This window comes from Lupinus angustifolius, chromosome LG20 (genome assembly GCF_001865875.1).
Source record: "Lupinus angustifolius cultivar Tanjil chromosome LG20, LupAngTanjil_v1.0, whole genome shotgun sequence".
NCBI lineage: Eukaryota > Viridiplantae > Streptophyta > Magnoliopsida > Fabales > Fabaceae > Lupinus > Lupinus angustifolius.
This window is the reverse complement of record NC_032028.1, coordinates 4,662,938-4,682,209: the sequence shown is the minus strand read 5'-3', so window position 1 is coordinate 4,682,209 and position 19,272 is coordinate 4,662,938. Positions and strand designations below refer to the sequence as shown.

At 35.8% G+C, this 19,272-nt stretch overlaps 4 protein-coding genes and 1 pseudogene across 7 annotated transcripts; 2 read left to right on the top strand and 3 right to left on the bottom strand.

Moving 5' to 3' along the window:
* Positions 793-2,021, top strand: LOC109335418. The gene is made up of 2 exons (XM_019571554.1): positions 793-1,027; positions 1,475-2,021. Exons 1-2 carry the CDS (start codon positions 793-795, stop codon positions 1,936-1,938), a joined length of 699 nt encoding a protein of 232 aa, XP_019427099.1. The 3' UTR covers positions 1,939-2,021.
* Positions 1,940-3,099, top strand: LOC109335417 (annotated as a pseudogene).
* Positions 5,358-6,705, bottom strand: LOC109335120. Its single transcript, XM_019571193.1, has 2 exons — positions 5,758-6,705; positions 5,358-5,570 (listed from the first exon to the last, which is right to left on the bottom strand). Exons 1-2 carry the CDS (start codon positions 6,530-6,532, stop codon positions 5,545-5,547), a joined length of 801 nt encoding a protein of 266 aa, XP_019426738.1. The 5' UTR covers positions 6,533-6,705; the 3' UTR covers positions 5,358-5,544.
* Positions 7,766-12,183, bottom strand: LOC109335301. 2 transcript variants are annotated; one of them, XM_019571433.1, is made up of 4 exons: positions 11,950-12,183; positions 10,770-11,119; positions 8,714-10,684; positions 7,766-8,516 (listed from the first exon to the last, which is right to left on the bottom strand). In XM_019571433.1, exons 2-3 carry the CDS (start codon positions 11,114-11,116, stop codon positions 8,719-8,721), a joined length of 2,313 nt encoding a protein of 770 aa, XP_019426978.1. In that variant the 5' UTR covers positions 11,117-11,119; positions 11,950-12,183; the 3' UTR covers positions 7,766-8,516; positions 8,714-8,718. The 2 variants fall into 2 exon arrangements, with proteins under 2 accessions (XP_019426978.1, XP_019426979.1); XM_019571434.1 differs by lacking the exon at positions 11,950-12,183 and having other exon boundaries at positions 10,808-10,927.
* LOC109336357 (probable L-cysteine desulfhydrase, chloroplastic) lies at positions 13,239-17,344 on the bottom strand. 3 transcript variants are annotated; one of them, XM_019572905.1, is made up of 3 exons: positions 15,843-17,344; positions 14,125-14,166; positions 13,239-13,876 (listed from the first exon to the last, which is right to left on the bottom strand). In XM_019572905.1, the coding sequence occupies exon 1, from the start codon at positions 17,170-17,172 to the stop codon at positions 15,847-15,849; it is 1,326 nt and encodes a 441-aa protein (XP_019428450.1). In that variant the 5' UTR covers positions 17,173-17,344; the 3' UTR covers positions 13,239-13,876; positions 14,125-14,166; positions 15,843-15,846. The 3 variants fall into 3 exon arrangements, with proteins under 3 accessions (XP_019428450.1, XP_019428448.1, XP_019428449.1); XM_019572903.1 differs by lacking the exon at positions 14,125-14,166 and having other exon boundaries at positions 15,843-17,343; XM_019572904.1 differs by lacking the exons at positions 13,239-13,876; positions 14,125-14,166 and adding an exon at positions 15,342-15,770.

Genomic DNA, 19,272 nt, shown 5'->3' with positions numbered 1-19,272 from the left:
TTGTTATTGATATATTGTGTTTTGTTGTCTTTTTTATTATTGATTTGTTATTGTTGTTACCATTTTTATTTATTTATTATTTTCTTACTATTTATTACTATTTTATGATGTTGTTTACTTATACTATTATTACATACATTTTAACGTTGTTTTAATGTTGTTGAACAATATTTTTATTGATGCTTTACGCTTAATATTTAGTCATTTTTATGAGTTTTGAATGTAAGTGCAATTTCGATATTTTATATAAAAAAACCGATCGAAACCAAGCCGAAATCGCATATAATATATGGACCGGATTGGATCAGACATCTTAACATAAACAGATCAGACTGAACCAGACAACATGTTAATTACATGTTTGGATCAAATCATTTTCTACCTAAAAACCGATTCAAATGGACGACAAACACCCCCAACTGACATTGTGAAAGCGCATCATCCACTATCTATATTTTATCATTATTGACGTTTTTTTTAGAAAATATTATAAATAAATAGTGAATAATATAATAAATGTATATAAATCTTTATACCAAATATCACACTTATTTATTTATCTTTATATATATTACACTCTAGATATCATTGAAGTTCCAAAAGCATTGATACACATATAATTATAGCTATTATATTATTATACTTAATGACAATTAATAAGCATTACATTTTGTAGTTTGAACGTATTCTGTACGATATTCACGGAACCAAGTTACACTGTACAAGAAATTTCTTCTCCCACGACACATAAATAACGAAGTGAATAGGGAACTGAATGGCTTAGTATATAAGATGGGAGGAGGTGGAGCAATGTCGTACGCGGAGGCGCAGTATATATCGGCGAAAACATCAGTGTGGTGGGACACTGAGAATTGTCAAGTTCCCAAAGATTGCGATCCTCACGCCATTGCTCAGAACATAAGCTCTGCTCTTTTTCACATGAAATATTGTGGCCCCGTTTCTATCTCCGCTTGTGGCGACACCACTCGCATCACTTCTTCTGTTCAAAAAGCCCTCTCCAGCACCGGTATCTCTCTCAACCATGTCCCCGCCGGTACTCTACTCAATTCCGCTAATCTCTTTCAGTTCTTTAGCTTTCAATGATTTAGCATGCAAATTTAGGAGTCTCACATCGAGTAAAACAACAAACTATTCACATTCCAATTGGACTAGTCTTTTGGGTTTGACTCTTACTCAAGTTCTAACATCAAGCTATTCACATTCCAATTGTCTTATTCACTCTCATTAAGACATTATTAGCCAATAAAAAGGACGGCATGGGGCACGAGGCTGACACATTAGAGTCTGAAGAGTGTAAATATACCCGATAAATAAGGTTGAAAATGTGAAATTACTAAACTTGTGATTGATTGATGGAGAGTCTGAATAGTCAAACTGGAGTGTCATCTGCATTACTGGGAGTGTGAATTGACAAATCGGTGTCTAAGTAGCATTACCTTGTCTATGTACTTAGTTACTATTTGTTTTCATCAATTGCGGATGAGGAGATATAATATCCTCCTTGCGCAACCTCAGAGAGCATCAGCACCCCTAGTTGCAGCCGCTAAGAGTGTGTGGTTTTGGACTAGTCTCTTGGCTGGAAAACCTCCTCTTACTAACGGTGAATTACAACTTGGTAATAATAGCTTCCAATCATCTTCAAACACCTTACCAATTCCAGTATCTAATTCCGGTTACATACCGCAACATGTGGACTCCTATTCAGATGCTCATATAGGAAATCCGAAATTTCCAAATACAGGAAGGGGACATCAGGGGAAAACAGCTGGGAGAAGTCCAAGTAAACCAAATGGACCCAATTCTGATATGTTATGGAGCAATAGCAGTGATCAACAGGGCGATCATCAAAATCCACATTCACAGCCTTTAAGATCAAACAGTTTTCCTTCACAACCTCCTTTTGGTTTAACTAGTTAAATATTCTCCAAATCCTCCTTCACAACCTCCTTTTGTTCCAACTAGCTCATATTCTCCTAATCCTCCTTCGCAACCTCCTTTTGTTCCAACTAATTCATATTCTCCAAATCCCCAAAACTATGGATTTTCAGTAGTACCACCTTGGACTGGTGGACCCAGCTTCTCTGCACGACCGCTTACAAATGTGGCGGATATTGGTAATCCAAACATTTTTGTGTATCCCAGTGCTCATGATCTTTGCCCGGTTAAGCAATGGAATGGAGAGTTGGAACCGAGTTCCAACAGTAGTGCCCCACATCCTGTAAGGTTGTTTGACAAACAAAATGGACATATGGTGCATAGCACACAGCAATCATACAATGGCTATCCACATCGTCCTGAATATCGATCTAAATCATCGGCACCCATGGGTGACAAAAATGCTCCTGGTAATGGTATATGGGGGTCTGAAGGACACCCTAAACCTTCTGAATACGTACAAGGTCTTATAGGGGTTGTTTTACTTGCCTTGAATACACTAAAAACTGATAAAATCATGCCAACTGAGTCAAGTATAGCTGACTGCCTTCATTATGGAGATCCCAAACACCGCAACACTGACGTTAAGAAGGCTCTAGAGCGTGCTATTGAGCAGCAGGTGGTGGTGAAACAGAACTTCGGTTCTTTGCAGTTATATGTTGGTAAGAATGATAAAGTTTGGAAGTGTGTAAACCCTGAAGGTGGTAGCCCAAGCAGTATTCTCTAGAAATATGGGATGAGATTCAAACATTTCTATCAACTCCTTCTGGAAGATCAGCAATAATGGGTACTCAGTGCAAGTAAGGATCTTCTAATTGCTAATTTCTTTTTACTTCCTGATAATTTTCTCAGTTTCCTTATGCATCTCCATTCTTTCCACTAGGTATGAAGCAGGTATTGTGATTAAGAATATGTGCTTAAAAGGTCATGTTTTGGGTGACGTCCTACAGATTTTGTACATGGTGGTCACCCATAAAAAATGGATTGTGCATCATCAACCGGGTTGGCAACCACTTAATGTTACTCTAGCTGAGATCAATTCTGATCCAGGGGCCATAGCTAGCCCATAAATGCTCTCACATAGAAGTGCTTGCAGAGAAAACTAAGGCAATGTATCAACAACTGGTTGTATCAGGAATTATTCAAAAAAGCTGGTTTTCTCGTGCAAATTAAAGGTAGGTAGTAATTGTTAACTGTAGAATGATTAGTACCTTGGAAGCTACATCTTCTTGTTATGATTCTTAGTCTGCTTGAGGGAGAAATGGAAGTAGCATTTGGACAATAGTTGAAACATAGAAAACCCGAAAGTTTCTCATGGTTTCCGAGGTTGCAATTCCTTGATTGCTACTATGGCCTGTTTTGCATCATTTGGATCTGCCTTGGATATAGTAGCCATTCTTGGTAAACTCTGGTTACTGCTCATTTTCCTCCATACAAATTTATATCATGCTTGGAGAGATTGACTTATTTGACTGAAGTCACTCGGATCCTTTGACTGAAGTATCCTAATTAGCTTCCAGGATATTGGCCAAGTATGTGTTACTGGAACTATACTGAGCTTGAGGCAAGTTAGTTACTATCGACTGCGCTGTATGTATATCATATGGTCTACCAAATCAGATTATTCAGGGGCTATAGAATGCAGTCCAGAAACTATGGTATAGCCTATTGTTGATTGGTTATATGTACAAAATGTCACAAGAAGTTTAACTACCAGATAGAGAACACTATCAATTGCACGAGCTGAAGGAATACCACACTCCTAAATTTATCTATGAAGCTCATTTGCTACTTTATTATCACAGATTCACGTTTACAAGGCACGTTGCTTTGGATTTTCACTATGAAAAAAGTTATGGTTATAGAGTTTTAGGAATGATCAGAGATCATCACACCAAAGGGTACCACATCCTATTGCATCTCTTGTTACCCAGGGTGCCTACTGATTTTGATGTGTTTTTAGTTATTTGAACTTCGGCTTTTGGAATGTTATTCTATATCCAGAGTTTGGGCTACTCAGTCAAGAATTGATGTTTGGTCCTGCTGATTTTCATTTCGTTTTAATTCTAGCAAGTAGTAACTACGTGTAATATGAAGTATCTATCTAAATATGGATTGTTTAATGGTATGCCTCATTGCCTTCTCGCTAGGGCTGGAAACGAGCCGAACCGAACAAACCAGAATTCAGCTCTGTTTAGCTCGATAATGATTGGTTCGGTTTGAAACTCGATTCGAGTTCGATACGAGTTATTATTTTAGCTCGAGTTCGGCTCGGTTAAAGTTCGCGAACTGTTTGATTCAGTTTGAATGGTTCATTTGGACAACTTCAATAATTAATTAAACTTTGAAAAAATACTTCAAAAAAGTTTGATATATATAAATATAATCTTGTTTATATATATAATAACAATAAATATAAAAAAATAAAAATTAGTTTAAACATATATATGTATATATCGAGTCAGCTCATTAACCAAACGGGTCGAACTAAATCCAACTCAAGTTCAGCTCGTTTATTTAACGAACTCAATTTTCAACTCAAGTTCAGCTTATTTGGTTCATGAACCAAATTTATTGAGCTAAATAACGAATTGAGTTTCGAACGAATACCGAGTTGGTTCGGTTCATTGTCAGCCCTACCTCCAGCAAGTGAAATTCAGTTGCAGCGTTTGGTTTTTTTGTTGGAAAATTAATCTTCTTAACAAAACCAGAACAGCGATCAATTTTCTCTTTAGAACCTCATATTTAGAATCTTTGCACTTAACATTCAAATGAAATAAGTTGGATAATTTATTTGGGTGCTTTTGGAATGTAAAATCTCTTCTTTTGTAATGTTGTGTTGCTGCTTTCGGATCTCTTTGCATTTATCAATGTTAAAATTGTTTCTTAGTAATCAAGAGATAACTGGAAACAGTATCTTTACTAGAGAGGTAAGATTATATACAAATATAAACATAACGAATGAGTGATCATGAGACGAGTCAAGCTGAATAATATTAATCCTAAATATTAATTGACTCTAATTTTTGAAAATGAATCTACTCACCCCTAATCTAACCTAGTTGTTTGAACTTGGGAGAATTCGCATCCAATGACAAGGAAAATCCAACAGCTGGACAAGCACTACACACAACTACACAAGCATAAACCTACCACTACACTGAAGATCCAGCAAAATTTGAAGTTTTCAGACATGCAACACATGGCTATTGAAACTAGAGATTTGCTAAGGCACAAATCTAAAATCTTCCCAATGAAAAAGCATTCCTAAAACCAACCGATAAAAAAAATTGTTGTACAAATTACTTAATTACAGTTACCATATTCTCAAATAACCAATGTCATAGTGAAGAAACTGGAAAAAGAATATACTAGCACCTGATAACTCAATCACAGAAAAATAACATAATTACAGCCAGGTGCTTAAAATACAACAGATTTTGATAATCAGAATCTTATCAGTACAGAGGGCTTTACAATGGAATGGATACATGAAATCAATGTATCAGATATATGCGAAAATGATTTTCTGAGAAGCACCCTGAAAACAAGTCAAATGTGTTCTTACTCAAGTTTCCCGAACTAACTCTACAAATAGTTATTGGATTTTCTATCTGCAGTTAAACCATATGAAAACACATTAAAGAGATACAAAACTCTCCTAACCTCATAAGAGTCTAAACTTTTTCCACACCCACTAACTAACATCAAATATCCTATCATTGACACTCTTTACACGCTCCAAATCTTCACCATTTCAAGGGTTGCTATCTTAAACAATAACATTCCCATTCCCATTACCTCTAACAACAGAATGGGGAACTCCATTGTTATTGGTAGTCACAGATGACCCATATTGGGGCAATGGCATCAGCGATGGCAATGCCGCCGAAGAAACCATAGCCTTATTATTCTGTCCATTCAGTTCCTCTTTTTTACATAGAACACTATGATTCACCTGAACCTTCTGATTAGTAGTCCCCAAATTCCACGACCCAGAAGCCTGGATGGAACCTTTGAGACGCTGCAAATTATCAACACGCAGCAGGGCCTCCCTGGCCCTCTTCCTCGCGGCAGCAGAGTCACGAACACTCCTATCAGCCTTAATTCTGGCAATGGTGAGAGCTTTAGCGACCGAGGCCGAAGCAATCTTTGCAGCGCAGACGAAAACAAGGGCGTGCTTTTTATCAAGCACGTTACGGGCATTATTAGGATTGAAGAATTTGAAATCCGGAGAGGAACAAGAGGGGCAGAGGAAAGAGGAGGGAGGAGGGGAAGAAGAAGGGAGACATCGGAGATGAGTGAGGGAAGAACATTTGGTGCAAGAAATGAAACGGTTCAATGAGGTAGAAGAGAGAGGGTGGTCGAAGAATTCTAAGCAGGTGGGGCAGAAGGAAGAAGGGTGGAGGCGTAGGACGCAGGAGGAGCAGAGGAGGCGATTAGTGCCGCGGTAGAGGACGCGGTGGAGGAGCCACCGCTGCTTTAGGTTGCAGGTGCTGCATACGCCTTTTGTGGCGACGGCGGTGGTGGTGTTTGGAAGAGGTGGCGGAGTGGATTTAATAGGAGGGAGGTTCATGACAATGGAGATCGGAGATGAGTATTTTTAGGGTTTATGATGAAGAGAAGAAAAAGAGGAGAGAGGGTCTGAAAATTTGAAACGGACCCCTCACTGATCAGATTCCATTATTTGGTCTATTACTTCGCCCGTTTCTTGTCTTCGTCTTCTTGCATTGCAATTTGCAAATGAGACATAGTTGTAAACAAGGAGATCTTCATTTAATCAATGATTGAGATTTTTAAATTTACTCCCACATTTTCAAACTATAGGGAAATTAAATAGTTTGAAGTAATAATTATATTTAAACTATTAAATGTCCTTAAAATAAAAAATTGAATTCAACTCCTTATATAACTATTAAGTTTAAATAAAAATTGAACTATTAAATAAATAAATTAAACTTCAATTAAGTATGATTTATCTCGTTAGCTTTATAAGTTAAACTTGAATATGTAATTTTTTTTAAATCATACCTATCAATATATATATATGTATATATACATATATATTAAATAAAATTGAATCATAGTTAATTTTGGTTTTTTTTAAAAGCGTTATTCTTGTGGATTTTCCAGCTAAGTGGATCGGTTGGCAAAGTAGCTATTGGTTGTTCTAGGTTTCTAGCCAATAATGTATTTGTTAAGATTATGAGATAATTATATATTTGATAAAAAAAATAAGTAAATTTTAGTGTTCCACAAAGATGCTTATTTTAATTCGCTGCTTGAGATAATTTAAGACTTATATAGGATACATGCTAATTTTATTTAACATACTTATGAGATAATCTGATCAAATGGTTCTAAGTTATCAATTATAATAAATTTTCACTTCAATTATATAAGGTTTCAATTACCAACGTACGTTAGTTCAATTAGTACATGTTTGATTCCTCTTAAGCAAGGTCTCGGGTTCAAGTTTTGTGGATGGAAAAAATGTCTGCTGGGAGAGTTAACCTCACACACTTGTGAATATTCCCAGCTCGGACATGATTGTCTTCGGTACAAAGATATAACATGGAAAACCAAAAAAAAGATTTCAATTACCTTCTAAACTTTCAATCTATGTAACAAACAAAGCCTATGTTTATATTCATGATGTTAGACTTACGTGTAATGCTCATAAATATATGAATCCCTACAACTCTTCCAATTTTCAAGTTGTTTAAACATTCTCCCATAGTTTATTTCTATATTTTTCACACTTTTCTATGATTTAGCCAATTCAATTAATATTTCATTATACCCCGGAAATTAATCTTACAATGTAGCCCACATCTCTCTTTCCTATACTACTTGTGGTAATACTTTATGACTAAGAATAATCCCATAAATCATTATTTTGCCCCACTAACACAAGCTTTTAAGAATCACTTTTAGCGCTCCTGCCCCTCCAAAATTTCTATAATAACAATGATATAAATGCTCTAACTACTTTAGTAAGTAGCAAACTCTTCCATTTCCAGAATCCATAGCCACAAGCCCAGAATTCTTCATGCATGAATATCACATGCAATGTTGACATATTAACCTAGATAACGAACAAAGTGTGGTTCTCTGCTGTATAATTGGTCCTGTACATTTATCCAACAGTTTTGCACCAGTGTTACTCACTTAGTGAGATAAAGGATTCGTTGTTGTTCTTACCCAGACAATCACTCTAGCTTTCTACCCACAACCACAATCATGGTTTGGCTTTAATTTAGTTTTCTAACTATATAAATTTCACTATAAATCCTTGTTGAGATTAGCCCTGAAGATCAATATGTAACTTCCCTGACCTTGCATTGAAGCATGCATATACCTAATCTAAAATCCAGACTCTGAAAATGGTTATTCCAAAGGGGATCATACAACTGCAAAAGAATAATAAATACTACGATGCTTTCATTATTTCATAACCGAACAATAGCTCTAGTCTTTTATTCTTTGTTTCCTGTCCTTCACAAGAGCTGTTAGATGCTTTGTACACATCCATGTGCCACCAATACTCGGATGAAACTCTGCCAATGAAATCAGATTTGTTAATTGTCAAACAAACACCGGTCCAGAACATTAGGGGCAGCGAATTATATATAATCTTTAAAGACTCATCGGCAAATTGAGAATTCTACAAAACAATCTAAGTTGTCTTATTTGTATAAAATATAAGAGAGGGTGGAGCAGGAAGGTAGTTGAGATAAAAAAAGATGATACTTACTGTGTCTAACACAATGATAACTCCTTGTCCTTGCAAGTGGACTTGTTGTGCCCTAGTCCCTTGCATCGACTACACTGGAGTTGGCGCTTGATTATGTCTTGCGATGCATACCGCTTGGTAGTTGGTCGACCTGGTGGCCGTCTAATGGGAGGTGGTGTTACTGCTACCACAAGCTGAAAATCTTTTGAAACAAGCACATCTACATTTGGAATCGGATTTACGAACTCAGAGTAAGTCAATCTGTAGCACTCAGTTGTGAAGTATCTGGAACAATAATCATAAACACTCCGGCCCATGCTGCCTATGACAGCAATGGCATGGCAGCATGGCATACCAGTCAGTTGCCAGGATTTGCAACTACATTCCCACTGATCAAGATCAACCATCTCAGTTGTATCACCACGAACCTCAACTGCCGTACCATCCGATAACAAAACTTGAAGCGAATGAGTTTTTTGGGTTTCCCTTTTAAGCCTTTCTTCCATGGATGGAGTCAGCCTAGTCAACCATTGATCAGATTCTGCTCTTCTGGCAACAATCAACTCCATAATCTTACCCCTAATTACATCAACCATATGTGTTATTGGCAATTCATCTGCATCTGATGCCCAACTATAGAACAGCTCCCCAAAGTTTGATGCCATATGATTATACCTAGCACCCTGGAAAAATGAGTTTGCCCAGTTCTGGGGTTCACTTTGCATAAACCAATTGTAAGCGTCTGTAGAAATGATTTTAATGCGGTCCATACAGTTTTGAAAGTCTTCTGGTTTAGATGCATAAGCAGCAGCATGTAGATCCTCAATCACAAGTCTCTTTACCTCATGAGAAAACAGTCTGTTCAAGTCTCTAAAATGTTGCTCAATTAAGAATCTTAGGCAGTATCCATGAAATGAATCTTCAAATATCTCAGTGATTGAATTCTTCAATCCATTCTCTCTATCTGCTACAAATGTTATGGGACAAGATGTTGACAGCACAGATTTGAGTTGAAGTAAGAACCAGTGCCAATTGTCATCAGATTCGGCATCGACAATGGCAAAGGCAACAGGAAACACACCATCATCTCCATCAGCAGCTGTAGCTGCTAACAATGTTCCTTGGTATTTTGACTTCAATGGAATGCTATCAAGGAAAATCAATGGTCGGCAACCTTGTTGGAAGCCATGCATGGAAGCATGAAATGAGACAAAAAGTCGATGGAAGCTTGAGTCTTCCTTTGTAGTGTACATAGCAAGACTTCCAGGATTAGCCTCCATTAAATTGTCACAAAAGAAAGGTAACAGACTATACGCCTCTTTATAAGAACCCTGAAGCTGCTCCTTGGCAATCTCTTTCCCACGCCAAGCCTGAAAATAGTTAATCTCAACTCCATATTCCTCTCGGATGTCATTGACAATGTCTTTGGGCTTGTAATTTGGAAAAAACTTCAACTTCTCCTTTATCATATCAGCCACCCAATTCCTATTTGCTTGATGCCCCGTCGGCCTAGAAGCTCCATCACATGTATGAGTTGAATCCATTTTCTTGATACATATCAACTGAGTAGTTGACAACCTTGATGCATGGATTCTCCAAGGGCAACCTTCTGCTTTGCATTTAACAGTTACACGATGACTATCGTTTTTCTTATATTTAAAAGCAAATTTATGAGCAATAGCATATTTACGCAACGTTTTCCGAAATTCATCCACATTGTTGAATCTTTGACCCACACCAGTGATAGTATTCTCCCATTGCTGAGCACCCTTAGCATGGTTCTCATCGCTCGAGGAAGCAACTCGTAAAAGGGGGGAAACTTCAATGGGAAATTCCATATGCATGTCAACTTGATTGGAATCGTCAACATTAGGCAGAGCATCCATTGGAATTATTAAATGTTTAGTGTCCTCCATGACATTATGCACACAATCAAGATTCTCAGTGATATGCACTGGTACCACTGTTTCAGACAAGGTTGTTCTGCTTGACCTACAAGTACAAGAATTACATAATTAAACTCTATGAAGACACATGAATAACTATCAGATGTTATGATCGAAACAAAGAAAACTACCAACTGGCAGGCCTGTTCAACACCTCAGGGGCAACTACCTCTTCAATAAGGACATAGATATCAACAGTACATGAACTCCCGTGAAATTTAACCATCCGTTGTAGATCCTTGTCGTTGGAAATTGTAATAAGAGTCTTCCTGTTCACGGGAAGGAAATATTTGATAGAGATGCTATCAACAGCTAAACCAAACATTTCTGCTACTTCAGCCTTGAACTCATTAAATGTCATATTATCATCAATATCGATAGCATGAGCATCACCGCCTTTATATGACAAACATCCATCTTTCTCAGTTTTAAACTGACCCCCTGACTGGCATATTGCAATTACCTTCTTAGCAGCCATGACCTGCCACATAACAACAGAATATCACTAATATTCCAAAGGAAAAGATGGTTCTAGCAACAAATTACAACAAAAAATACGGTGATATGCATAAAACCTTAAGAAATTTCCAAAACTCTAAGCACAAACTAACCTGATTTTTTTGTTGCTAGTGCAAAACCACATTAAGAATTTCAATCATTAAGAAATTTCATTGATGACAAAAATATTCACCTTGGACTAATATTAAATTCCATATCCTTCAAAAACTAAGACACCATAAACTCTAAAGCATCCCATTTCATCGTAGTTTTCTATGGAAACACCCAATGGCATGTTTGGCAGTCAAATATCAACTAATTCATACTCATAAAGTGAGAAAGCATATTTTACTTGCACCAAAATTAAAGCATCCAACACTTGATATAATCTTCCCTATTAGCGTATAATCCCCACAGGGGCTTTTTAACAAAACAAAAAAGTGATTCTCATCATTCGGCAGGTTTATTCGGTAAAAAAATTTAAAGTCATAAAACTGGGGCAAAAACATAAAATAAAATTTGCCACGACCATGTGTACAGAAAAGTGGGAATACATTACACCCAAAAAGGTGAAATATTGGGACCAAATAAGGGAGAAACATGTTATTTTCGTTTAGAAAGAGGTGCAATGCTAAAAAACAGCTTAAACATAAGAAATAAGATAAAATACGAATATATATATATACCGACAATGTAAGTGTTTTTTATACTATCAACAAATCATTCATAATTCATATACCATTGATGTCACAGGATAATAAACTTCACACTTACATGGCATAGATTTTAAACTATATATATACACACATATACCTGATTGATTATGAGAGAAATGAAGAGAGTTAGAGAATCACAGTAAAGAATGAACGGGGCAGGAACGCGCGGTTCTCAGGTTCGAAAAATCATCGGCGGAGAAAGTCCGGTTACATCGGTTGTTTGCTGCTAAATCAGAGTCAGACTACTGAGACTAGGGATATGGAATCAAAACGAAAATTGGATTGGGTTTCTTTGCAATTTTATTTTTGCATTTATTTATCGTTTTTATTGAAATCGAAATCCAAGTCAAAAGAAAGCGTATCACGCTAATTAATTGGGTTGATCAATCGCAGCAGGGCTTAGCCCGAACTAATCATGGGCTTAATTAATCATTAAACAAGGGGATATATTTTTCATCTCATATTTAACCAAATTACACCCACATTTAATTAATATTTCCAAAAAATGTCATTTCTATATCCAGTTTAATACCTCATAGAACTCCAACTTCCTTAACTCATGAAGGTATAAAGAAGAAATATTAATCTCTATATTTGTCACCTCGACTAGATTAAAATAAATTAATCTATAATAAACTGATCAATTTAAAAGAAGTTTTTCCAATGTTTTACATAATTATTATTATTAACTAACAAAACATTGGTCTAATGTAAAGTTTCATTAAATTCACAGAATAATCAAAAAATTAAAATTTTAATTCCTGGAAACGACAGTTGTTGGAAGTACCTCACACACCCAAAAAAGAATTAGTTCTTATCCAAAAAATAAGTAATACCTTTTATAATACTAAAAATAATTATAGTTACTAATCATATATTATGCATTGATGTATAATTATAAATATATGTGAGAGGTGCATTTCAAAATATATTTTTTAAAAAAATAAAATATCTCCTCATATTAGGAGATAATTTATCTCCTTAAATTCACTTAGTGTTTGATATGTCTCTTTTATAATATATTTTAAAATGAAATTCTTTTCAAAGATGGAAAGTAAAACACATGTGAAACGTGAATTTAAGTTAAAAAATATACGAGGAGATATTTTATTCTCATTTTTTAAATACAGTCAGGAGAGATGAACGGGAATATACATTTAATTTTTTTTTAAACAAAAATACATTCAGATGAATTTGGTTCAGTCTTCAGACAGTGATGCTTTGTCTAGTACAACTTCTAAGCTAAAGCCCTTCCCCCACTCCTCCCCCTTATAAAGCTCCCATGGGCCTCTTCTTAGAGAAATAATAATAATAATAGGGAACAACAACAATAATCATAACAACAAAGCATACTATTTATTTTCATAATAATAGGGAACACATGAATTCAGAAAGTAAAAAACAAACAAAGAAATACATTATTTTTCCATCATTATCAACAAATATTTTAAATAACATTTTCCATACCAGACACTTTCACATATCGATTTTGCGTGCAAAACTATTATTTTCACCATTAATGTACTACACCAAGGAAACTATTTGTTATCTCCACCAAAAAATAAGTCCTATTTGGTAGTAGTTACTAGTTTAATACATGAACCCCATTCAAAGCACCAGCATCATTCTCCATATCAAAGTTAACGAGTCACAACACTATACACGAACAATTTAGAGTGAAATGTTAAATTGCCAAGGTCTTTTAAGGTAGATATAAGTAACAAACATTTTCACACGAGCTCATCATGATGGCTATGGTAAAAACTGTCAAGTTTAACTACTAAGACAACGAAGGTTGAAAGCATGCAACCGTCAGAGAAATCACAATTATATTTACAAGGATAATTCCATGGATCTCAAAATCGAAGTGAACAACTTCAAGCTGAATACAACTCTGCAATTTTGACAGTTTCTCTACAAAAACAGAGTCCATGGTACCAAAACCATCATAACTAGTCAAACATTAGGCAACCACAGAACCATTGCTGTTATTCATGTAATAAGACTTCTTTGACACATCTTGTCTGCAAATAAACAATAATATCATATAGAGTGGCATAATTTTTTTATAACAAAAGTACAAGACTAGAATGAAGTTTATGATTATGACTAAAATGTAATGCTTCGCCAGCAATGCTTTCTGCACAAATAGTAATACCATTTATGTTCCAGCTAACTTTTTCAGCAACACTTTTCCATTGATGACAACAATTTTTTTTTTAATTCAGAGGTTAAAACTAGCTATAATTCAAGGAAATAAACACTAACTTACCGTAATGTTAATTGCTTCCATGACAAGAATTTTACTTGAGCACTGTTTTCACTAGACAGTTATAGAATAGAATTCTCCATGATACGTGGAAGAAGATTTTAAAAGAAGAGATGCTATGTATTATCAGTCAAGAAAATACAGAGGGGGCTTGATCAAGATGATCAGTATGAGTCTAGCAATAAAGGGATACAAAGAAAACAATTCAGATAGTTCAAAACTTAATAGTTTTACTGTTTGTTCCATTTTCGTTGGGAGGGAGGAGAGAGGAAGAAAACAATTCAGATAGTTTAAACATAATAGTTTTACTGTTTGTGCCATTTTTGTTGGGAGGGAGGAAAGAGGCCAAAATCCACAACTCAAAAGTTAAAGTAAGACAAACAGTTTAGGTCAAGGTCGGGTAAATGATGAAAAAGATTAGTCAAAACAAGAAATTAAAAATATATAAAAAGTGTACACCATTTCAAATGAAATTGAACAGTAATTTCTAATTTGAGCATGCAAATTTTCAACCATTTATGAAAAGTGCTGAGAATATATGATGCTTATTTGTGGTCTAGCAGCAAAGTTCAAATATATCAATGAAGCACTATAGTGATGGTGCAATATTGCAGTGATAGAATTTTTTTGGAACCAAAAAAAGTTAGTGCATGTAAGCTCGAGTTGAATAGGTCCTGATATATCCCATAAGAAAAAAGAATGCTAGGGCCATACTATAGCTCAGGTCTCATGATGCTAGACTACCTGCCTAAACATTTTGTAACCAACAAATTTGAAGATGAGTCCAAAGACTACGACGACCCAGCAGATTTTAACATCTGCTAGTGCCAATACTTATACTTAGTATTTAAGTTTTTAACAGACTGGGCAGTGAGCACCACGTAATGGCACAGGAACCAGCCTCAATATTGTCATATATCCAATGCCAACTGATAGAAACTAATATTGATAGTCGAAAAGGGGAGCACACCATCTCTCCCAAAAAGTGTCACTTCATATGCCACTTGTTGTGATTGGTCAGAAAAACACTTAATTGTTACACTTTTAACTTCACTATATTTTTTTCAACCCATCACAACAAGTGGCACATGGTGTGGCACATGGCATGACACTTTGTGGGACAAAAGATGTGTTGTTTTTTCAACCAATCATTATATTAAGAGAAAGATATACCCGAGAGAAATTCATGTTGTTTTTTCTATCCTTTCGGATCATAGATCGAGTCAAATATCATAACTTTTGTCAGCTATCTTGTATATTTTTTTTCTTATTCCTTTGTGTTCAAATATAAACTTATTAAGGAAACAAAGTTTTATGAAAAGAAGCTATAAGTATTGCAACAACGAATCTCGTAGAGAGTTCAATCCTGGATCAGGATGCACAAGCTCCAATTACAATGATAGAATGTAGAAGTGAAAGAAACAAGATTTGAGCTACAGATGATGTCTCTGCCCTATGGCCTAAGCCAACACAAACCCTCCATATTCTAGCATAATTTCCATCAGCCCCTTCATTTCCCTATTTATTTCCTACTCTAACTACCTATTCATTTGCCTGTTTATTTGCTTCACCCCCACTTGCTGTAATTCCTGCCTTTTTCCTTACTCCACCCACACCCACTCCCACTGTTTATGTGTTTAATTGTGGGTCTATCACAAAATTGATAATTGAAAATACTTAATACGAAATTGATTTATGGTTCAAAGGATTTGGGAGCATACCAGTTTAAGCAGAAAGAAGGGCACAAGTAAACCCATTGGTCACGAGTTGATTAACTGCATCCCTGAACTTGGAATAGTCATCAATTTTGTTGTAAACTTGATGAGAAATTCTAGCATACCCAGTTAGCAGTCCAACTTCCCCATCTCTCGGTGGTCGAAAATATATCGGAACTTCAATTCCAAAATCATCCCTCAAATGAGTTCTCAACTTCATAGCATCAGAATCACTACTAATCCCCAAACAAGCAGGCAAACCCACCATCACCATGCTTGCACACATCTCCTTCGGACTCCCAAGATGAGTCCCCCACGCTGCAGCCAACATTTCACCCATCTCAAAGGCAGCATTGTGGTTCCTCTTCTTAATCCCTTCAATCCCACCTTCAAACCTATTAACAAATTCCAAAACCGTAGGAACCACCAATTGCGAGCTATAATCCCTATTCCCAATCCAAGCACTCTCCGAAGCCAAACCCTTCCCATACTCATGAGATACAACAGGATGATGCAAATCTTTACACTTCAACGACCTGCGAGTGTATAGAAACGCAATCGAAGGTGGACAAAACAACCACTTATGCAAATTGCTAGTATAGAAATCAGCCCCAATTTCTTGCATATCAACATCAATACACCCAATAGCATGAGCTGCATCAATAAAAACCTGATCCACCCCTTCCTCTCTACAAATCTTAACCAACTCCTTCACAGGAATCACAACACTAGGCATCGAAGTCACATGATCAATAACCGCTAACCTAACCCTATTACCATTACTCTTCCCTCTCTCCAAAGCAGTTCTAAATTCCGTTATAATTTCCTCGTTCGATTTTACCGGAAAAGGAAGCTGCACCTCGATGACTTTACCTCCAGCACGTGCCACGTAGGCCTCAATGGATTTCTTAACCGCACCGTACGCGTAGTGAAGAACGACGACAACGTCACCTTTCTGGAACCTTCCTTCGTGGAAGGACCACGCGGTTTGTTGAAGGACGATGGTGGTGGCGGTGGAGGCGTTATCAACGATAGCGATCTCATCAAGGTGTTCAGCGTTGACGAGGTTCTTGATTATAGTTCTGGAATTAAGAATACCTTGCTTGAGGTGGTTAACGTAGAAGTGATCCGGTTGACGGAGATTTTTGAGCTGCCAGTGGTGCTGGGCGGAGATGACGGAGGCGGGGCAGCAGCCGAAGCTGCCGTTGTTGATTCTGGCGACGGCGGGGTCGTGGTGAGAGAATTCGGAATGAATTTCTGAGTCGGTGATGGTAGAAGAGAGTTTTGGTTTTTTGGGAAGGTGGGAAGAAACGTCGCCGTTTTGATGAGAGGCCATTTTAGGGTTTGAAAGAGTGAGGAATGAAAATGATGGTGAAATAGAAACGAAGGGAGAGAGAGTGGAGAATAGATTAAAAGGGGAATGAGGACAAGTGGTGGGAACGTATCAGTGCTTGACACATAACTCTCCACGATCTCATTACACTTATACAGTGAAATGGGAGTGGGTCATTCAGGGAGGGTTGAGAATAGGAATATAAAAAATTATGAAGGGAATATAAAAATTATGAAGAGACAACATTTATGTAAATAATTACTTTTTAAGGATGCTTTCTTATTCATCACTTCATTTTTTTTCATATTTTATGCAACTTCGTTCATGCACGACCTACGCTGACTGGATTTGCACTTTATTTTCCCATTCTTTATTAATGTTTTACTGCTACTTGTAATTATATTATAGTTTAAACACTTCCATATAAATATTTATATACATTTAGTCTATATCAATATATCATATATTATTTAATTACATTTTTTTTAAGAGTCATTGATAATTAAATATGAACAATAAACTTTTTTACTAGATATATTTTTTTTTATCTTGATGTAATCTTTTTTTATTTTTCAAACCATCCTTTTTTAAATTAATAAAAAGGCATGATTTGTATTGGTCTTATTACTCATTATTAATGAGATTAAGCCGAAGTCTTATGAGTAGATCTAGATCTAATGTTGTGGCCCGCAATTCCACCAAAGCCTCTTTGTCATATGCGGGAAGCGGCAGTCACATCATGGGAAATAGCCATGCCTGAATTCATGCGGAAGCCTTTACATTTTATAGGCTTTGAGAATAAATAGTACAGTCTACTATTATTATTTTACAACTTGTTTGCCTATCATTAACAATTAATTCTTTCTAATGCTTCATTGTCCTCTTCAAGCTCTTTCTATCTGAAACAGAGAAAAATTCAAAACAATTACAATTTCGTGGCTATCAATTCATGATCTGGTTCTTTTGTTTTTTATTTGGATTTACGAATCAAATAATAATTTTCTTCTAATTAATTATGTTCATATTTTCCATCAAATATATTATTGTGTTGTTAGATTTTATTTGTTTATGGAGTTTTGTTAGGTATGAAATACATACTTGTGAATTGTGAGGTGACTTCAATTTTATTTTTATTTTTTCGCTTCAAGGACAAACTGATACTTAGCTCATAGAAAACATCACTCCTCTCATTTGTGAGTCTTCTAATCTCTTTCTCTATTTTTTCTTTTATCCTTGATCGACATATAACTGGAAGAGGAGAACAAGGGGAGAGACATGCCTTCCTGTAAAAATATTGACTAAGCTTAAAGCTTGGAAAACTAAATTAACTTGTTTTTTTAGATAAATGACCAAATTAAAATCTACAAAAACATCATATATTTAACAAAGTGTCATTCAATGAAAATATATAATTTAAGAAAACATAATTTAAATATTAAATAACTCACAACAGTTACAAGTAACACTTATGGTAAGACAATTTGGCAAAAAGATGTATTTTCCACCTTTGAGAAATTAGGTTTGATACACCAGACTACTAGAACGCTAAAAGGGAAACAATATATTGAAATTAACCCTAAAACATATTTTTTTAAAGGTTCATGTTTTTTTGTTTAAATCACAGTATCATATATCAAACGGAAACAATCTTGTTTGAATTGGGTATGATCATAGCAACAAAAGCTCTCCCTACCAAATGTAACTGCATTTTCAAGAGACTCAAACATGAGTTTCATGGTTAAACTTGTACAACCCCACTAATCAATCTACATGCTCATTGGTCTCTTCCTAAGTTTCTAGTTGACTAATAATCCTCAAGCACCAAAAAATGAAGGGAGAAAAATAATAATATAACCATTATCAATATTGATAAACATGATTGACTTATATAGTGTATGGAGTGACTTTCCATGTTATTTTTCCGAATCTGAAATTGCAAATGCTCAAATCAATTTGTGATTGAACTGACAGAGGAATCCACTTTTGCATAGTCGAAATGCACATATAATAGCAACTTGGTTGCTACTTGCTGGTAAAAGTACTAAAGTAGTGAAGTACCGCTAGGTGTGTCGTTTAGTCCAGCACCAATTGTTATTTGTATAC